The sequence below is a fragment of the Cardiocondyla obscurior genome, linkage group LG06, assembly GCF_019399895.1.
Source record: "Cardiocondyla obscurior isolate alpha-2009 linkage group LG06, Cobs3.1, whole genome shotgun sequence".
NCBI classification, from domain to species: Eukaryota; Metazoa; Arthropoda; class Insecta; order Hymenoptera; family Formicidae; genus Cardiocondyla; species Cardiocondyla obscurior.
In genome coordinates, this window is record NC_091869.1 from 1,539,292 (window position 1) to 1,553,423 (window position 14,132).

Here is a 14,132-nt window from a genome sequence, read left to right on the forward strand (position 1 = left end):
CATCTTATCCGCTTCTCCGCTGCATTTCTCAGCGAGAAAAAAAAAAGAATTCTTTCCATTCCCTCCGAACTCCGCATCCCCGGAATTACTCAATGGAAATAACGGAGTTAGTCATCGGTCGTGAATCACGACGGCGCCCAAATTTTCAGTTATGATACGCAGGTAGAAAATACCTTCTGCGATGAAAGGACGCTTTCGAGAAGCTGGACCGTTGAGACTTGCTTCTTGTTGAAGATAACTCATTCAAGCGAGCGCATCACAAATCTGCCTATAAGATTTTACTTATAAAATAGTTGATATCTCTATTAAAAAATAATAGAAAAAAAGAAAGATTGTCTTTAAAATAGGATGGTTGCAACGCTCGTCGGATAAAAAACATTATTAATTTATATTCCGCGGAAAAACAAAATAGACGACTGTTTTATTACGCGAAAAGGCGTAAAAAAAAGTATTTTGCAGACATAATTTGTTCGAATCAAAAATCAAGAAGTAATCGCCGTAAAAAAATAAAAACAAAAAAAAAGGAGACGTTCTTTCCATTACGCGACCCGGAACACGAATATTTCTAATTCCACGTAATTGTTCGTCATGTATAAACAAGGAAAACGTATAATCACGATATATTGGTGCGTCGCATTAGTAATGGCGCAACTATTTTATGCCACTCGCCGTGCCGGATTGCTTTATTCCGCGTAGAATGAAAGGCGACGCGTTGCATCGTATACAATGACTGTGATAAGGTAGCCAGGTGATATCGATCGTCGGCCCGTAATTATGCGGGTCAAACCCTTCGCGGTGGTACCACCGTGTACCATTTTAACTCACCGTTTAACATACCGCCAGCACCGGAAAACATCGGTAGGCCACGTTTTCGCGAATCGGCCCTTTCGAGGGACTCGAACGAGATGCGGCTTTCGACGAACGATCCGTCGCCGCGAGTGCGCTTAATTCACTTGCCGTATTAAATTGGCGAGGAAACGATCGAACGCAGGTGCAGGAAACTCGAATTGCAATCTGGCGTGAGTAATAACTATTTGACGTGGCTTATCTGCGAATTGAAACGCGACAGAATGAATATTGGCGCCTATAAGCTGTTCCGCGTAAAACGTGTTTCCTCGCGGCGCGATAATGACGCATTGTTAAACGATGAGTTAGTGCGCGGATTCTTTTGAGCGATTGCGAACTTTTTGTCCGGCGCACAGACGATTGATCGTCGGGAGAACGAATATTTTGCCGAGCACTTCGCTCGCGGTGGCTGCGTCTTTGTAGCAATTTCGCGAACAGGGCTGCCTCACTCCGTTAGAAAATCAATTCGGAATTTTTCGTGACGAATTTGCAGCTGTTATATTAACGCGGCAACGATACCAGTGATAATTAAGCGCCAATTAAGTGCTTCCGGGGAAGTTACGTAATGCACCTGTATGCAATTGCGCGAGAGCGTACGACAATCCCGGGGTTGAGCTAGGAGAATCACTCGGTACCGATGTTCGCCTCGTCTTCAATTAAAAACCGTCTTTAATGTCACCGTTCGCTCCGTGGTAATTGGTAAATTGCAGAGGTGCCGCCGTATCTCGCGGCGTTCGCGATCATCTCGCTTGTTAAAATATCGCGCGGTAGATCCGTCTCGTTATAACGACCCGCGCGCAACTTGTCTCCGCTTAATTCCGCGGTTGCGTAACGTAATGTAGAAAAAAAAAGAAAAAAAAAAAGAAATAATAATAACACATGGAACACTCAACGATCCCGAGACGTTAATCAGCGGTGGTGGACTCGCGTAAATTAGAAATATTGTTGCCGCTTTGATGCGCGAAACAACGTCAATCAGAATTTTTATAGAGCGGCGCGATTTATTGGCGTGCGAGAACGCTGATACGAGAATGTCCACGTTAAAAGTCGAGTTCCGTTCGACGGAAAAAGCGAAGTTCCGGAACCAACTGCGGAACGAGCGATGAATCGCGCTTTCGGCGCACGCACGTGCAGCTGCGCCCCTCGTAATTCAATTATGACGTTGTAATTGCGAGATCCTTATGAGTCAGACGCGTAAGGATAGGTCTCGCACGATTAATCTCACTTTCAAAGCGGCATTATGCTCGGCTGCCTCCAGACGTTAGCGCGAGTCGCCAAGGGCGCCGTGGTCCGATCTGAACAAGCGAATTCGTATTTTGTTAATTAGACAGGCGCTTGCTAACGTTCTATCTCGAGCTTGGCGAATCCCCCTTCGATCCCCTGGAGAAAAGAGACGAGAGAAAACTCGCGAGGTGTGATCCGCTACAGCTTGCATCGGTTGTATTAGTCTTCCCGCGAATATTTAATAATATTAATTTAATTGGATAATTTAATTAACTTATACAAAAGTTATGTCGAGGTAATCTTTTTTTTTACGTATTACTGATGCAGCCGATGTGAATTTCTTAGCCGTCGAGTCGAAAGTAAAATTAAGGAGAAGGTGGACGGGTAGAAGCGTGGCATTCAAAGGGATAATATAGTAATGCTACGGGGCTTATAAGTAAAACATTTTAATCATATGCAAATATAAATGATTTTACATGGTAGTTCTAGCAAATAAATGATACAGTATGAAGATGACCATTGCGCAAAGAAGCGAGTAAACGTTTACTACACCATCAGCTTCGCACGCCCAAAGGGCAATCTTACCAATTATCAGCCTCGCGCGCTCAAGTTCTTTCGAGAGGTCTCTTAGTTCGAGATCTCGAAATCACAAATAAAATTTCACTCGGTTACACACTTCTCCTTCATTTATTTCACGATATAAAAAAATTTATTTAATAAAAAAATTTAATCGCCTTCTTTTCTTAAAAATTTTAAATAACCTATTTTAAAAAAATATTTAATTAATCTTTCTAATTTACAGAATAATTGTAATATACATAATTCTAAAAGTGACTTTCTCCAGCTTGTCAAAGAGATGAAATAAGTAAATAAGAAGTGTATATAATTCAATCGTAGAAATTTCCCATGACGCTCACGTTCTTCCGTACATTTCTGCATAGCACGACACAGCGATCCACGATTTTCGATAAAACCGATCCGGCGGTGGTAATCGAGGGAACGAAGTTAACGATCGCGCCTTCCCGTCTCACTTTCGTTGAGGAAAATCGCTTTCGCGAGAAAGCGCTACGCGCGATTTATTTGTCATCCTTAATCGTAAACTCTTGACGCGAGGCTGGACGAATAGTGTGACTACGAGATCCTGGACAAAGTGTGAGAATTGACAGTCGAGGTAATCGCAAGTGTGGACGTTTTTCAAGACGGGAGAACGAACTGTTGGCTCCGGTTCCCTCGATTGATCCCGATCGGTCGCATAAAACAAAAGGAAAGCACGCGGAACTCATTAATTTTCCAAAGACTAACAGCGCCGTGAATTATTGCTAACGAAGCTAGGAATTGCAAAAAACTTTCTTCGCGGATCGACGTATGCGTGTGTACCGTGTATGTGTGTTGTATTCTGTACGCACGTGGGAGATAAAAGATACAAAAGGATTGTCCGAGTGCGCCGAATTCCGCGGGGATCAAGGAATGGGGGAGAAGAAAAGGCGGAATCTCGGCCGCACCGATCGGCGAATCGGTATCCTACGGTGTTCGATGCTACATTAGTGGTAATTACGATAATTTGTCCTTCATCAGCGTATGAATGTATGGCGTGCGCAATAATAAAAGTTCGCATTCCCCGTAATCGCATGCTGCCTGTCTACGTGTGCACGCACGATCACTATGCACCCGTGCCTCCGTACATTCGCGCGTGTACGCATGTATACACGTACATATATGTGTAGGTGTGCACATGCGGATACACGGACACCGATTCGCAACGCGTTCGCCGATAAGCGTGCATCCGTATGCGCTGTGTACTATTTTTATGTGTCACACGCACACTTTGTCTTTCTCTCTTTTCAACTTTCACACATACATGCGCGCGCGCTTATGGCAATATAATAGTAGTTATATATTTTTACATGCAAAAACAAAAGTTTTTATCACAGTGGGACAGCATACGTTCGTTAATAATGTAATATTGTGTCAGCAACTTTTGCTCTTACGCCCACGTCTTCGTGCTCGCTTACAACGCTCGCACCCGGCGTGTAACTCTTTTTTTTTTTCGCGCCGGCATCCGTATCATTGATTGATGATCGATCATTATCACCTTGCAGCAAATGTTTCCCATTCGCACCTTACGATCGGTCCCGCGAGATCACCCGGCCAGATGATTGCGAGAAGATGACTATCGACGAGAACGATTTCGCGCAATCAGTCAATTAACACAATGTTAATTATATATCAATCCGGTCAATGCTTATTTTGTGGCTAATATAATCGTTAAATCTACTATGATTACATCGATTTAAACCGGCTTCGCATTGATCACCTCCTCTTGATTTCTACGTTGCTGCGCGACTCTATTTTTTTTCTTTTTCTTTTTTTTTCTTTTTTTTTTTCAATTTTTATCTTTATATTAGTCACCTTCGAAAAGAATTCTCTCGTATCGGTGCTGGGTCAACGCGAGAAGATTCTATTAATGTGCAATCGCGCCGTTATATGCAAGTGCGCACAATTAATAATTACATAATTTGATTATCAACGTATCTCTCTGCTTCTCTGCCTCTATCTCGCTCGTTTGCTGCAAGGCTGTTTCTCACTTTCTCCCACTCACACGCACAATAGCTACAACAGCTTATTAGACTCATTAACTCTTATCACTGTTTTATCGTCAAAATCATTTGTGTCAGCCTATCGTGAGAATTCGCGCTTGTGCCTTCTTTCCCTCTCTCGGCGATCCCTCATATTCGTTTGCTTGTACAAAAGCTAAGGCAAAGTTTATTCCCCATTTATTCTCCTTACGTTTTTTTTTCTTTTCTTTTCTCTTTTCTTCGTCGTTAATTTTTTTTCCTTTATCTCGCTTTATCACTACCGTCGCCAATCTTCTGTGATCGCGATGCGGCGCGCGAAAGCGCGCTGGTTGACGAAACACATTTGTCCGCGTGGTCTCACACACGTGGGTTATTTTATTTTATTTTTTTTAAGGGCCAGCCCTTCCTTCGTTAAGTCACGATTCTCTCATCAATCGCATTCTTTTTATTTACTCGAGCCCGAATGTTAGAGCACATGTCAAAGGGTCCGGCGCACATCGTTATCGTCTCTTTGACAATTAACTTCGACCGATAAATCCCTCAAATCGTACGCAATGCCGATTAATTTTCTCGTCGATGCTACGTAAAGTTGACCCGACAAGCTGCACGGTCAATGTCGCATGTGCACGCAGTAATAGTCAAGTAATCAGGCAATGCTCGTTTTAGCACTCGTAGGTATAAAAACAGAACCTTTCGCTGTCTTGCGGGATAAAATTTACCGCCGTTAAGAATTGCCGTCTGATTGAAATTTTAAACAGCAGCCCTTCACGTCTTTAACTATTATTACGTCACATCGTCACGGAGTGACACGCAACTCGATCGTTACCTCGACGTAGCATTATTTATGGACCGGTCCTGCCGAAAACATTCATGCCAAGTACCACTCTCATTCTCGTCAATTTTTTTTCTTTTTCGTTCTTTGTACAGAAGAGCAATCGGCTCGGATATCATAGAACGACGCCGCCTTCGCGTCCGGTTTTCACGAAGAAAAAAACCAAATTAAAATTAAAAAAAATATATATATATTTGAATCACTCCCGTTCCGCGATCGAAATTCACACGCAAGTGACGAGAGCACACACGTGCTCGTTTTTCAATTTGGCCAGCTCCTTTTTCTTACATACGCCCGTGTTCATTAGTACGATTGATTGGAATCCCCATACAGTTTCGATTGATTGACGAATTGGGATTTTGGCATTTGGGATTTTTGTTTCAAACAACGGCGATTCTTTCAAAACGCTTTGGCGTTGTTTTAATTCCCGAAATACTCGAGATCGTTTTCAAAAATCGTTCGAAAGCTCATTCGAGACACATCTATTGATCAAAGAAATATTATATTATGTACAATATTAATTAAGAATTTGGATTTCTTACCACTCGAATAAAATATTGAGCTAAATAAAAAAGAAACACTAAATTCGTCAACGTTTATCTTTCGATATTAACTTTCAATGATGTAATTTATTATTTAGAAAACGAAATGTAGAAATACTATTATATAAATTTTTTTTTAATTTTTCCTTATTATTTAGCGTTTCTAATAAGCGATATCGGATTTTTATCGGCACTACACGAGACCTTTTAAAACAGACTGTAATTAATTTACGCTAATGTGTAGGTCGCACGCAGAAAAAAAAAAAAAAAAAAGATTAAACCCGACCGCTCGCAATTCAGGATAAAGGTTTTAACTACACGTACAATCGAGATCCATCAAAAATATTAAAAAGCAAGTTTGCAATTACAATCTCGAGTCGTCCTGATCTTTCTTGCGCGAACATTCACGACGACTCGACTTGGCTCACACGTCACAATCGATCGACACTTCGAATCCCGTGGAATTAATCGGGATCGTACGTGTGTGTGTATGTGTGAATGTGTGTGTGTGCATATTTGTCGCGCTTGCCCGAGAGCTTTCCCGAAGGAACTTGCATTCGAAAAAGCTCGCGGAGACGCGCGACCGATACAACAAGATTCTCCATGCTCATATTAATATACATATGTATAATGTGTATACATAATATATATGTATGTATATGTGTACGCACGTATATATTATAAATAATCAATTAAAGGTTTGCTTTGAAAGTAAGTAAAAATATATATAGATATATATTCGGATATATATATATTTTTTTCGTTTTCCTCTCTTTTCTCTCTTTCTCTCATATCTGCACCATATATATTTCTCGACGCACAACGTTATCGCATCTATATAATATTTATATATTTATATATATATGTATATTTTTATTTATATAGCTTCGTTTATTTATCTCGCATATGTATCTATTCCGTGAGTGTGTTGTGTATATGGTATTCATGTGAATGCATGCTGTGCGCGCGAGCACACCTGTATAAATGTAATTTTTTTTTCCCATTGGAAAAACGCAACGACGAGCGTGACTCGCGATAGATTTCATGACAAACGACTGAATGTCACGTACATTTTTTTTGATAACAAATCGCACTTTGCCGTATCGCGGACGTTGCATTTACGATCGTAAAATGTAATTACAAATTAAAAAGAGAATAACAAGACAATTACATTCGAATTCGAATTAAAGTTCTTAACAAAAATTAACAAGAAAAAAAAAATAGTTATCTTACCACTTTAATGAAACTCCTTATAATTCTAATTTTAATCATATACTACAGTTACGTAGTAATTTTTGATTTTTAAAAGATTTCTTTCCATAAAGATAATTAAATTGGAGTGTATTCGGGAATATAAAACATTACATTTCATGTTTTTACTTAAATTAAATTTAAAAAAATCGAATAATCTATGTTTCAATTTCATCTTCCATTAAAAAAACGTCATAAGAGCATACATGATATATTACATCTAGTTGTTATTTAACAAATTATATTATCGTTAATCAAAATTATCCATCATTAACGTAATATAACAAATATAATATTTGCATCATCAAACTTTATCGCGAGTCATACACGTCGGTCATAATATTCGTATAATTCGTCCTTAACACTATAAAAAGAGTCCGTCGTCGGCGATTCGTTCTCTTCGTAATTTCTCTTTAGCCGAATGACACACTATCCCTTGAGAGAAAAGTCACGAAGAACTATCTCAGCGCATTCCGGTAGAGCTCAACGGGTTCTCGGTGTTCATTATGTGAAAGATTTCAATCGTTAACGCACGGCATTTGCTCCGCGGCAAAAATTGACGATCATAAGCGTTCCAGGCCCGGGAAATTGAACGTGATCGCGAATTCGTTCCTCGAGGCTCCCTTCAAAAGGTAAACGTCGTAGCCGCTCTGCCCTTCAGAGTGCACAACATATGAAACAGTACAAAAAGAATAAAAAAGCGAGCCGAAACTCGAAGAGAAGAGCGGCTCGATGAGAAACGCAGGGACCATCCGAGAAATCCGGCGGCGAGAACGAAACGAACGACATGTGACGGATGACGAATTGGACAATCACACGGTAGCGAGAGCCAGGCCCGTCGGCCTCTCTCGCTTCCCTTCTCCCCCGTTTTGCGTCTGTATAAAAAATCTTAAACTACCTAAACCTACGTAATCCGAAACGTTCGAAATGAGCAAACGAGAGCCTTTCGTTTACCGACTACGGTTTTCCTTCACCCGCGCGACATTCGCCGCTCTGCGCTTTTCTTCAGAATGAAAAGGGAGACGTCTCGTCGAACTTTCCTGCCTGTTCGCTTTTCCGTCGTGTAATAGAGGTTTATCATAGAAGATATAAGCGCATGGAGACAAGAGTTGCGTACTCTTTTCATTTCTTTTTGGTATGTGCACTCATATAATTTAAAATTAATTATAAATGGAAGAGCTCGGTGAACGTGAAGCGTTCCTGGTACACTCTCGCCGTTTACCGACCGCTCTGTAAACGTGAGATTTCTCAGGCACGCATTCGTGCGTCTCCTCGTTTAGCTAGTGGTTCAGATCAGGACGGAATAAAGTGACAATTAGAATAAAAAAAGAAGGATATAAAAGAGAACAATCGAAATAAGTTCGAAATAAGCCACTGAGAGACAACAGAAAAACGAAAAATAAAAATAGACGCCGTCTGTGTCTGATTACCATTATAACGTTCACAAACTTGGCTACTTTTCACACATTGATAATTCTGTATTTTTTACTTTTCATTCGTCACTCTCAATTCTTGTCACGTCCTGATCTTCCCTTTTGTCGGCGCTGTTTTTAAGATTATTCAGTAACTAAGACAGACCTCTACAGCGAGAAAGCTCGACTCGACGCGTTGATCGCGGGGATGCACATTTTGATAGAAAAGAAAGCTCACGGATGTTCGAGGAAAGGAGTATAGAAAGAAAAGAAAGATGAAGATGAGAAATTAGGATTAAAAGCGACCGGAAACGACAAACGCGATAACTTTTCTCCCTCTGCTCATAGACAATCCGAAAAAAATCACAGACAATATAGATATATATATATCCGTCCTCACAAATTTGCTTGACGTAACGACATCTAATGTATAAAAAAAGCTCTCTTTTTTATCTCTCTCTCTCTCTCTTTCTCTCTCTTTCATCGAGAAAACTTCATCGCGATCCGCTGCGGAACGCGATCGAGGAAGGACAACGGAGATATCCGATCCATTTTTGTGAATAAACCCAAAGATTCAGCCATGAGAATCGAATAAATCCACTCTTTAATGATTTGAAGAGATTTTAAATATAATTAAAAATTATTACAAATTAATATGAATTTTTTAACAATGTTCGAAGGAACAAATTCTTTAAATCTCTCGTCGAAAAAAAGCAAATCTGCAGGATTCTCACGACCAGTTTTTCGGTTACTATAAAATGGTATAAAGACACCTCGCAGGTTTTACGTGAATTTGTTCGACTACATTCTAATATCACTATATCATAATTCCGCGTAAAAAAAAAAAAAAAGAAGACACGTTTATGCGAATCGCAGCGCACATCCTTCGATGAAAAGTTGCGAACGATGTTCGCATGAGAAACGATCGGGAAATTCGAGCAATGAGGAAGTAATCATCTTTTGACTGTTGAAAAATCACGTTTAACCCTTAAAAGCCTAAAATAATCGTGTTAAATACGTGAAATTATGCAAGTCTTTAAGATGCTGATACGACGTGATTTGATACTAACATGTATTAAATGTAAGTTTTATAGAAAAAGAGGCAAAATGCATTACAAAAGAAATGTTAAATAGTGATTTGGTACATGATTCAGATTGACTCATAACGCAAAAAATTATGAGCGTCATTTAGAATTATTTTACGAAATATGTTATATGTAACAAGTTCTACATGTATTAGTACGAACATTTTATCAATGCCTGAACTATAATCATAGCATTAAAAAAGATACTATGTGATCATAAATAATTATAACATTTTAACTGTTTTTTTTTCTCAAAATAGCACAATTTATCATTAAACTATATGAGTAGCTATCTTATTTAGCTAAGTAATAACGAATCACTAACTTAAAGTTAGTTATAAACTAAATGACTGCCCGATACGAGCTAATCAGAGTCTAAGAAGAATTCAGGCTGTTAAGGGTTAGACGTGACACGACTACCCTGATTACCTGAATAATGGAATCTACACGAATAAAATGGACCTCGCTGTCCCGGTCGCTGATCCGACGGCGTGACTTTGTAATGCCGAAGTTTCCGAGCGGATCAATTATGCGCAATTACAAGCGTTAAGATCGAAAACGCTTTTCTGTTCCAAAGAACAAAATCTTAGTGGCAATGAAATCGTACCACTATCATCCTGCCATTGTCGACGTAAATTTTCGACTCTCCACGTATAAACCCTGAGGGAGAGCCGATAACATCCGTCGTTCGTAATGTTGGTCCTGTTAATCGAGAAGTTCCCAAACATTTCTTTCTCTAGCTTGATTTTATTTAATTTTTTTTTTTCTTTTTTTTTGTGTCTCACCCATGGAGATAAAAATTTCAGAAGAGAGCGTACTTAAGGGTGAGGGGTATGAAGCCAGAGAAATGAGGAAAAATCGCTTGATTGTCCATTATATTAACCGCAGTGGCGTTACGTTAACCACCAATTTTCGTCATCTTGGTTGTTCATTTTCATGACTGTAGACTTAATTTCTCTTGCCCTTTTGGCTTCACCCCCGCAACATTACGTTTTTTCCTGATATTTTTATCTCCATGGTAGCACCTTTGTATTGTTAATGAACGTATATGTATAAATACAAAACGTGGATTCAATCATTGATCACGTATGTAAACAAATATAAGTCAAGTCTCAAATCTCCTATAACTCACTCATTCTTGCGGAGTAAAAAGATTCAAATAATTCAAAAGATTGAAAAATTGAAAAACTTTACGCTTTTAAATAATCTTTATATATTAATTTAAAAATATCTAAATACTTATCTTTATGGTAATTTAACATGATATAAAAAAGCGATTCAATTTTTGTGAATTATTCTCAAGATCTTAATTTGTCTGCTTTGACGTTCTTTTCAATAAATGATGTTTCTTTAGTATGTCGCAGCTCGGTATGTCATACAGTATTTCCGCCGTTTGGGAACCTCTGCATTAGTCGAAATAATCATTATCATATCACGATAATGCATGTATATCTAATTCTACCACTAGTATCTCTTACAATTACTATTGTTACGGCTATTATTCGCTTCGTCGAAGTGCTTTATGCAGTCGGATATCTTGCGACTTACCTATCGTTCGATGATGATTAAGCAATCGATGCTAGATTACGCGCTTTTACAGCATTAATTCATGTTTAAGTTTCTTTCACTGTGAAACATATGCATAATTATTGTACGCAATTTTAGGAAACGTTCCGAAAACAAAAGAGCATTCTGTCTCGCGGCGGAACGTGTTAAAACTTGTCAAAGATAGCTTGCGCGACGCATTCAATCTGTCGATCGTGTGCCAACGAATGATGCTTGTAGCAGCAGAACTCACGTGTGGGTGTGCGCACGTGCGTGAACGTATTCAGACTCGAGCAAATCCTGATCGCGGCGCTCGACAGGCCAATATTATGTGTGCGGCATGACGAGTTGATTCTCTTGAGGCAGCCGCGCCAATGGCAATTGATTCTGAATGTGAATCTGTTGCTGCTTCTGCTGAGCCTGTAGTTGTGCGAGCGCTAAGGACGTCGCAAACCGAGGGTAGGCCAAAGTAGTGGTCAGGCACTCGTTATGCTCCTCTAAGGAGTTCTGGGCGTAGTGTAGTACTAGGTGTTTCAAACTTTCGTGAATGTTGTATGGTTCGGCAAAACCAAAGCCGCGTTCAGTGGCGTATATTATGCAATGCTGTACCGTGCCGTTGCACCTGTAACATTATAATTTCCAAATAACACATAGCATAAATTACAAAATTATGTCGGCCAACCAAATACGATTTTTTAAATTAATATCTGTAATATTTTTTTTCTTTATATATTGTATAATTTATTTTATACAAAATGTCCCATTATAAAGAATTCATTTAAATATCTTAGAAACACTTATCTGCTCGTCATAAAATAGGATTACTTACACTATGGAAAGCGCATACTGGCCCGTTCTTGATCGACGGACAAGAAAAGTACCGTCTGGTCGGCCTTTTAGAATATGATCGGCGTCGGTACGAGAACCCTGCAAATACAGCCACGAATTCTCGTCGGAATGGATTGGAAAGTCTACTTCCTCTTTGTTCTGTTTCGTTCCGTTCTTCTTTAACCACCTGTAATGTTCAAACTAAATTATTTTTTTTTTAATTAAAGAAAATTTTTCTAGTCAAGGAAAATACATACATAGAATGACGATCTTTTTGTCGTACAAGCATTCCAATCTCCGCCTTCAAATAGCACAATTCTCTCTCAAGGGTTCTGTAATAAGCATAATGTTGTCTCAAACTGTCTTCCAATTGTTCTTTACTATCTTCTAAGGCCTTCAGTCTTCGCTTCAGCAGTTCTAAGTTGTCTGTTAAACTGCAATTATAAAATATTCAAATTTACTTGTAATTTTTATAACAATATACATATTTCGAAGAGCACTAAAAACAACAGAGCACTTACGTAGAAATCTCATGAGGCTGGGCTTCCTTCTGGAATCTTTCCTGTAGTTTTATCTGTTCTTCAAACATTTTGATGGCTTCTGTGAAAGCTTCCAATGCCTGTCGCTTTAATTGAACTTCATAGACCGTTTTGCTGTACAGATCTAAACAGTGATGATACTGTCGCATTGTATCGGTTATTTCTTTCTCCAACTCCAAAAACTTTTGTTTAACTTTTGCCATGTCAGTTGTATTTGCAAGTTCTTCATCCTATTGTTTATTTTTTTGCAAAATAAAATAGAATCAAGTTCAAGATCAAATATAATAAAAAAATAATTTCCAATTTGAATTATAAAATTTGAGAATGATACCTGTTGAAATCGTGAAATTGGGTAAAGTAGTTTAATATCCAGTACTGAATTATACTGCGCGAGCGAACAATTCCTGTAGTAGTCAACCAGCTCGATGACCGAGAAAAAACTATAAGGATCCGAGAACCCATATTTTCCGTTTCGGTGGCAGATCTTGATGAGCTTATTGGTTCCGCCTTTACGTAACGTCAAAGTATACTCGCCGCCCTTGGAAGACGCATTGCGTACCAGGAAAGTGCCGTCTGGCGAATCAATCATCATCTCATTCACCTCATCTCTCGTAATGTCACCCCAATACCATTCGGCTTCTTGTAGTGTGCGCGGCCTGAAATTTTTTTCGACGATAATTACGATTGGGCATCACTTGTACTACATGTATCTACAAACCTATCGTAAACTTTAAAAAAAAAAATACATAAAAAAAAAAACAATTAAAATTAAGTAAGATATTGAAGTTAAACTGAAAGAAAAAGATCAAAATTGAAAGTTTAATGTAAAATTAGAGCAACAAACAAGTTTGTAATTTAGATTGAGATTTGGATTGAAATCAGAATCAGATTTGAAGTTTACCTATGCGTTTGTTGATCCTTGCCAGTATCTGCATCAGGTGCCGTTTTGACAGCTTCATCTTCGAGAACCGGGAATGGATCCAAAATCGGAAACTGTGGTTTCGAAACTTTACGTGGCGGCAATTGAGGAGGACTAGCAAACTCCGGTAGCTTCTCGTGCCAATTGCCGCGCAATAACAGCAATTCCATTATACGTATATGCGCTTCCGTGTTGTGAACAACTTGGCTGTAAAATTGCGCAGGGTTAAATACTTCCTAATCAAAGTATTACGAGCATTCTATCGTATACGTCTTATCTAATAATAATAACATAATTGTTAAAACTAGTTAATTTTTTTTTTTTATTGCACCGACTGTATTATTATATTCTAAAACATGCATAATGCTGTGCACAAACCAAAAGTGAATAACCTATCGCTAACAAAATTAAGTTACATTCTTTTAATTTAATTAGTCTGCTAGCTGACGAAATAAAAAAAAACAAGCTACTGACGTCTTCGAATACATCTATGCTTTTTTAGCGGCCACTAGCGCACTAGTGCGAGTGAACCG

At 38.9% G+C, this 14,132-nt stretch overlaps 1 protein-coding gene across 4 annotated transcripts in view; it reads right to left on the bottom strand.

Annotated features, from left to right (window-relative positions):
- Positions 1–2,500: 2,500 nt before the first annotated feature.
- The window catches only part of Pi3k21b (phosphatidylinositol 3-kinase regulatory subunit alpha), a 58,383-nt gene continuing 46,751 nt past the window's right edge, over positions 2,501–14,132 (bottom strand). For 3 of the 4 annotated variants that reach the window (XM_070657413.1, XM_070657414.1, XM_070657412.1), the window contains 6 exons: positions 13,582–13,806; positions 13,012–13,336; positions 12,663–12,910; positions 12,399–12,575; positions 12,143–12,328; positions 2,501–11,935 (listed from right to left, as the gene is read on the bottom strand). In XM_070657413.1, the coding sequence (XP_070513514.1) occupies positions 11,641–11,935; positions 12,143–12,328; positions 12,399–12,575; positions 12,663–12,910; positions 13,012–13,336; positions 13,582–13,806 (1,456 nt within the window). In that variant the 3' untranslated portion in view covers positions 2,501–11,640. The remainder of the gene's footprint in view (positions 11,936–12,142; positions 12,329–12,398; positions 12,576–12,662; positions 12,911–13,011; positions 13,337–13,581; positions 13,807–14,132) is intronic. The other variant, XR_011545828.1, reaches the window with a different exon arrangement.